The sequence below is a fragment of the Aptenodytes forsteri genome, unplaced genomic scaffold (assembly GCF_000699145.1).
Source record: "Aptenodytes forsteri isolate BGI_AS27 unplaced genomic scaffold, ASM69914v1 Scaffold68, whole genome shotgun sequence".
Classification (NCBI taxonomy): domain Eukaryota; kingdom Metazoa; phylum Chordata; class Aves; order Sphenisciformes; family Spheniscidae; genus Aptenodytes; species Aptenodytes forsteri.
The window spans coordinates 1,738,560-1,745,959 of NW_008795382.1; the positions used below are offsets into that span (position 1 = coordinate 1,738,560).

General features: G+C 34.1%; 1 protein-coding gene across 1 annotated transcript in view; it reads left to right on the forward strand.

Moving 5' to 3' along the window:
* C5 (complement C5) overlaps positions 1 to 7,010 on the forward strand; it is a 28,690-nt gene extending 21,680 nt beyond the window's left edge. The window contains 12 exon segments of the mRNA XM_009280652.1: positions 215 to 367; positions 735 to 797; positions 1,618 to 1,699; positions 2,359 to 2,410; positions 3,105 to 3,207; positions 3,952 to 4,026; positions 4,123 to 4,228; positions 4,429 to 4,515; positions 4,895 to 4,984; positions 5,530 to 5,613; positions 6,448 to 6,586; positions 6,863 to 7,010. Coding sequence (XP_009278927.1) covers positions 215 to 367; positions 735 to 797; positions 1,618 to 1,699; positions 2,359 to 2,410; positions 3,105 to 3,207; positions 3,952 to 4,026; positions 4,123 to 4,228; positions 4,429 to 4,515; positions 4,895 to 4,984; positions 5,530 to 5,613; positions 6,448 to 6,586; positions 6,863 to 7,010 — 1,182 coding nt within the window.
* Positions 7,011 to 7,400: the final 390 nt, after the last annotated feature.

Below are 7,400 nucleotides of genomic sequence, written 5' to 3' on the forward strand. Positions count from 1 at the left end.
CGTTTCTTTAAATTGCACAAATATGTCTGAGTATAGTGTTAAATATGTTTCCACCATGTTAAGTGTACTGCTGAGATGCTGCTAAGCTCTTTAGTTAGTAATGGTTACCATTATTTGTAATCATGTTTAAGTGGTAGAAAATAAATTGCTTTGTAATGCATTTTCACTTCTTTTTAATTTCTGGAATTAATTCTTTATAATTGATTTCTGACAGGACACAATTAATGCCCTTGAGGCCCTGACTGAATATTCCCTTCTTGTCAAACGGCTTAATCTGGACATGAATGTTAAGATGGCATACAAAAACTATGGAGATCTTAATCTATTTAAACTGACAGAAGATAATTTCATAGGAAGAACTATGACAGTGAGTGAATAGTATTGCTTTTGAAAAGTGAAAGCAGAATTCTTAGCAACTTGTTAAATAATTATTTGAACTTTGAAATTGCTACTAAAGTAACTTTTTCTTTTAATAAACTGGTATTAATTTGGTATAACAAATGTTTAAGGACTTTGCTTATCTGCTAAATTTAATGCATTTGAATATTCATTTAAATTTAGCATCTCTGCTTGTTCCTGTGAAGGTTTTTTTTTGTAGAATCTGTTTGTAGCATCAGGACTAACTATGTATTTAAAATGTGGAAAAGACAAGCAGATCGTCTGACCTGAATTGTTGCTAATAGCGCTATCTTTATTATTAACTTACAACTTCTTGTTTAACATCAATCCTTTAGGTACCTTTGGATGATGACATATATATAAGCACTGGAAGCAGCACTGGCATAGCTACAGTAAATGTAAGCATGCAACCAATTCTCTTAAATGGAATCTCTGGTTCGTTAATATCAACATTGAAAAAGAAACTGAAATTTCTCATAAAGTATTTCATGTGTTGTCCTTACCTTTAGACTGAAGTGATGGATGTCGTCATGGCTATATTTTAGATTGAGTACAAGCCATTGTATGACTTATGGCTAATGAGAGAGAAGTTGTGAAGTTTCTTCCTCTTCATTGGAGGTTTTCTGTTCCATAAATCTAAATAGATGATCAACTTAGTTTTAATGCTCATGAAATGTTACTGTCTCTGCTTAGACAGCCAAACAGGGAAGACCCAACTTAGTGATTGATTTTGAGAAATTGCTCAACTCTGTTATTCTGGTGTTTACTCTTAGTTTATTAAGCAATGCCATTGAGAAACTGTTTTCTTGCAATATTTAAAAGAATAATTTTGTGTAAGCCTAAATATTAAGCTGTTGCCATGGTGTATTTTCTTCTAATCTTTCATAGCCTCTTCTAGCATCAAACTTAACATCCGAAATGTGCATGTTCTTGTGTACTAGTATTTATATTCATAAAATATCAGGAGTTGTCTGGGTAATATTTTTAGTCTTGTAAATCCAACCAGCAAGAGTGGTGTGGTTTTGCTCAAGAATTCCCCGTTTCTTTCTGTGCTGATCATTTATTTATTCTGCTTTGTGTCCATCAGAACTAATCATGCTGTACAGACTTGTTTTTACTGGTATTATATTCTCCATATTGTGAGTTTCCACAGTTTTATGCCAATTTTGAGGATTGTTTACTGCTTCTGTTTTGTCTAACTTATTTGTATGTGTGTAGGTGAGGACAGTATATAATACAATCGGTACTTCTGAAGAGTCATGTAACTTTGAATTGAAGATTGTTCCAAAGAGAGATGATGGTAAAGGGTTAATATGGCTTTAAATATTACTACTCGGGTCAGTGCAAGGGAGGGAGGGAAAAAAACCCTTACTTTGTTTAATGAAGTATTTCTTATTAAGAATGAAACTGTAATAAATTCTGCCACTTTCTAAATGCAAAACTGGAAAAGAAATTGCTAGAAGCCTTTTTAGCCCTTCTTGAAACTATTGCCTTTTTGTGAATAGAATTAACTTTTAATGTATTTCTGTTAGGTGCATTTTTACTCATTTATGGAAGAGTTTTTGCAGTTGGGGGAGTGAAGAATACAAACTTCTAGCAGAAGAAAGAAATATTATGGGGAATGGAGGGGGGGTTGCAGCGAGCTCTACAAGGTACTGAGAGTTCTAGTCCAGTTACAACAGGATATATAGCCACATTCTGAGCTTTTGCCATGAAGTAGTTTTAATAACATAAGTACACAATAAAGTACATTAAGCATTAAAGCTGTCATTTCACCTGAATTATAAAAAAGAAGTATAATGTTATTTGTTTGTGGCTCGACAATGAGTTCCTATAAAAATAGCCACCAAAACAATTCAAAGAATTATTTTCAATTATGAAAATGCTTTATGAGAATTTTGGATTGCTGCTTCTGAAGAGTTATAAAATTACTTATTTGACTCTACTCGATATGAAAAGGTTACAGAAAAGAAGATGGTGAGCCACTTGGGCGCTTAGAGGCTTGTGCAAAGTAAGTACATCTGATGGGGTTTTTGTTTGGTTGGTTGGTTTTATTCTTTCCCCAGTGATTGAGCCAATGTTTTGCATTTAAAGGTTTCATTTAACTAAATGCTGGTTCTAAATGTCCTGGATTTCCTAACATTCGATGCTCCTCCTTGCAAAGGTGGAATTCCTGGCTGACATGTTAAGGAATTGGAGCAGTGCAAAGCAAATGCACTGTGGGTCTACGTATGCATTATGAAATTAATCTAAGAATGTTAGGCTTTCTGGTCTTTTGGTTTTCCTTAGTTTTTGTTTTATTATTACATTAATTGACATATTTATATTAAATTTTTTATTTTTTAAGAGATCAAAATTTTTTTGTTTGTTAATAATTGCACCTGGTCTTCTGATCTTCTTTTCTTCCTGTTTCTTCACTTTTACATATGTGTGTACACAGAATTAGAGCCAAAGGTCATGATCTCTTTGGGAGGGAGTTTTTCTTTAATTTATATATGGCTTCTCCTAGGACATAAGTATTAAGAAAAGCTTCTTTATGCATGATATTGGCATAAATCTGAAATGATTCATCTGGACTATTTTGCTTAATTATGGGTTTATTGTGGTCAAAATGTTGGTAGAATTTTCCTTAGGTTTTTCTGGGATCACATTTGAAGATTTCTTTTTAATTTCAGTTGTTTAATATTATTTTTAATCTATTTTAGGTACAGGCCTGGTGTGAGAGAGCCACAGTCAGGGTCTGCTCATGCCGTGATGGACATAGGTTTGGTTAGTGGATTGGAAGCAAATACAGAAGACTTATCTACTGTAAGTATTAGAGAACATTTTTCTTTTACTGAAGTTTTTTTGACAGAACTATAATTTTACTGTTCTTCATCTTTTTCTGTTAGAGTAGTAGTGCAGATTTATGTCATTATATCTTCATTGCTTCTAAACACTTCTAATACTAATGAGAATAATCTTCCTAAGTCTAGATTATGGATTTTTGATAGTCAGAAGCTAGACATCTAGTTAAAGTTTGACATCTAGGCTCCCTCTGTTGTTAGTGGAAAGACAAGAGCGGATAGAGAGTGGTTGTGTCTGCATTAGAGTAGTGTGAATCAACGTCTGGAGATGCTGTATCTGCTAACTGTAAAGGGACCACTGTTAGTATACACACCTAACTATTGGCTAAAGTTTGTGAACTGAATCTTAACTGTAGTGCTTGTGTTCATCCAGCTCCTCTTGACAAGCACGCGAATTTTAGTTAAAGGCAATCAGAGTTAGAGTTATAAGATTTAAATGGGATACTATATGTGGACTCAAGTATTCTTTTAAGGATAATTAGCTCTTTAATTCTTTATTACCTTCATGTAACGTGTAAAAGGATAATTTCCCTAAAAGAAAACCAAAAGAACAAGTGAGAGTATGAGCATTATAAAGAGGCCACCCTAAAATAAGGGTTTTTTACATCTCGGAATTGTGCTAAAGCTACTGATTACAAAACCTTCAAGATAATCCAAAAATGTTTAACTTGTATAAAAGATTTTTCTCTGTTTTTATCCCCTACAGCTTGCAAGTGGAGTTGATCAGTTGGTAGCACAGTATGAGATAAAAGACGGACATGTTATTCTGCAGATAGACTCTGTATGTTACCTTTTCCATAACTGTAAGCACTTCTTTAACTCTTTGGAATAATTTTGTTTCCTTTAGAGCTCCTTAATTCATGTGTCATTCAAATAGGTGCCAGCTGATAATTTTCTCTGTGTTGGGTTCCGAATAAGTGAGCTCTTCCAGGTTGGAATGCTAAATCCTGCCACATTCACTGTATATGAATATCATGCACCAGGTATGTGTTCCATGTCTTCAAATTCATATTTGTCTTTTAACTCGCTATTCCTCCTTAAAGACTACATTTTTCCTTCTTCAACAGCTTTTTAATCCTTGTTATTTTAAGCTCAGGTAACTTTTGACTCACAAAGTTTCAGTGCTGACTTCTTGGACTTTGATTTTCTGTATGTATTTATTATTTCTTTTTGGATCTTGTAGATAAAAGGTGCACTATCGTTTATAACCCCTATGGAAATGAAAAACTTGTGCGATTGTGTGAAGGAGATGAATGCAAATGCATGGAAGGTAAACTTTTTTAAGATGTTTTCCCGTTCCGCTTGGTGGGAAAATGCAGTGTAGTGCTTTGGACAAAACCACACTATACACAAGGAAAAAAATCCTCATAAGAACACAGCTGTTGTCCTCCCCAAATTTTACATTAAAAAAAAAAAAAAATTAAAAAAAAGTGTGCAGTATGATCATGGTTGTCTGACTGGATTAAGTTCAGGTGATTTGAGGGTGGTGTTGTGTATTTTAAATATTCATTGTTCCAGTATGCAATCCCATAATTATGGTGTTTCTCAGTTACAGTAGATTATCCCAAACAGGTAGAGGTTCATGATGTTTTATTTGAGGACATGTGATGACATTGTCTTAACACTGGCTTTTTTCTTTCTCAATGTAGCTGAGTGTAGTAAAGTACAAGAGAGACTAGATCGGTCAATAACTGCTGATACCAGGAGAGAAGCTGCTTGCCAGAATGATATTGCCTATGGTAATATTTGAATTGTCATTACCTATTTCACGTGCTCTGACTGAAATGTTTACTTGTTTACTACTGCTGCAAAACATTTAGTTCCAATTAGATCTTTAGAATTAAAATTCAGCAGGCTTGATAGCGGCATACAGTATATGAAGGTGGCATACTGGAGCAGAGAAGAGTAAGTGCTGCCCATACCCTGTGCTGAATAAAAGTCACATAACCAGGGTTAGCGCACCAGTGAGCCTGATCTGATGAGTTCTGCTAATAAGCACTGTGTTTCTCTTGCTTGGTACCGTTCTAATACAGTCATATGGCTTTGGGGTCAGAGGAAGTTGTGGGGCATCAGATGAGAGCATGGGTAGAGCTTCCATCAGATTAGAACATGGGTAGAACTTGTTAATATTTCTTAGCCCTACAGTGTAGAGTTATAACCATTGTTTTTCCAGAAATTAGTATTGTAAAGGGACATTATATTCTCCATCTGAGTATCTGTAAGACATTTAGTATGTATTGCAGGAACAAAGAATGACAAAAATCTGTTTTGTATTGTTCTGCAGTTTATAAAGTGAACATCTTATCTCGCAGTGAAGAAGGTTATTTTGTAAAGTATTCTGCAGCTCTTCTGGATCTCTATAAAAGAGGTGAGTGTCTTAATCCATTGTTCTTAATCCATTTAACAATTTATTTAGAGTAAAAGCTGTATGGTTGAGACCACTGATGCAGCTGATGAAAATCAGCAGTCAAACCTAGTCATTTCATGAGTAGAAAACCATAGTCTCAAATACAGCCTTTGAGAATTCTTTTGTGCCCCAAGAAGGGCAATCTTTTGTTTGATGTTTTTAAACAGCTTTTCTGTATTATAGCTGTTGTTAACAAACCTCAGCTGTAATCAGTTAAATGTCTTTTATGTGACAAAACAAGGTGAACATATTCCATAATCAATTAATACAGATGTGAGCTGCCGTTTAAATGTCTCATTCATTCCACAGAATGCCCTCCCTTACTGTATATACAATGATTGAAGGGGGGTAGTATGCAAGGATATGCCATGCCTTAACTTTTCTCAGATTTTTGTAGGTTGGGCATGTTTCTGCTTCTAGGAGAAAGGATGCTAGAATGTTCTTGGGCACTCGCTGTCTTACCTTTAGGAGAGGTAGCTGCTTGTAGGTCCTGTGGAACTGAAGCTGATATTCACTCATTTTTCCTCTGAGTTTAAGCACCCAATATGACCTTATAATTACTATAATATAAAATTATTTAATGTGCACGAGGCTTATTTAACATTCAGATTTAATTTAAAAAATCTTTTACAAGAAACATGGTTTATATCATCAAATTTTCCTGTTATATAACTAGTGGCAAACAGATCCCTAGGCTGTGCTGTACTGTAGAACATTTTGGTGTTTTTTGTCTAATACGTGAGTGACTGGAAATTCTTTTTGTGAAATTTTCCAATTCTTGACATTCTACTTCAGGGCAGGCTTTTGCTCAAAAAAATAATGAAATAACCTTTGTTAAAAAGAAGACCTGTACAGATGTTGAATTGAGCCCAGGAGAGCAGTATTTGATCATGGGAAAAGAAGCCTTAAAGATAAGCATTGGTTACAATTTCAAGTAAGTAACTTACCATCAGAATATGCAGAGATTTAATCTTAAAGTGTGCTGTGAAGTGGCAAGTGTTTGTATGTAATAATTCTTATGTGATATATAATTGATTTAATTTTGTAAGTATTAGTTTGACCAATAGTTACACAATGTGTTTTCAGACATGTACATTTAAAACAGGATTATGAACACAAAGCAAGCAATTTCATATTGTAATTTTTTTTTCTGTTTGACATTTTCCTCCCCAAATCTTGGCAGCAAATGATAATTTTTTTGTCTTCTTAGATTCCAGTACCCTTTGGACTCTAGCACTTGGATTGAGTGGTGGCCTTCAAATACAGCGTGTACATTTTGTCAGGAGTTTTTAAATACAATGGAAGATTTTGCTGAAGATCTCATCATCAGTGGCTGGGGGGGTACTTGGAGAATTTGAAATTAAAAATATAGAGCAAATCTCATTTAAAAAAAAATCCTCAGCTGTTCAGTAATTCTTTTCCAAACAACATTCATTAATAGTTTATCTTGAAAAATGGTCTTTGCTTGTATTTCATAGCCATGTTCTTATAACATAGTAATGTTCAAAGTACGGTTTTTAAGCTTGGATGGGAGAAAAATGCAGAATTCTGCAAAGACATTTGAAGTCAGATGAAGTGGATTGACTGTAAAAACAAACGTGGAAAGTACTGTCTTGTGCCAGAATAACACTTAGAAGCATTAAAATCTGATGTCTTATTAAAACATGACCCTTCCTTTATTTAAAAAAAAAAAAGGAAAAATAAAATGGTTTATCAAATAATTTTGTTACAACTTTAATTTCCAAGCA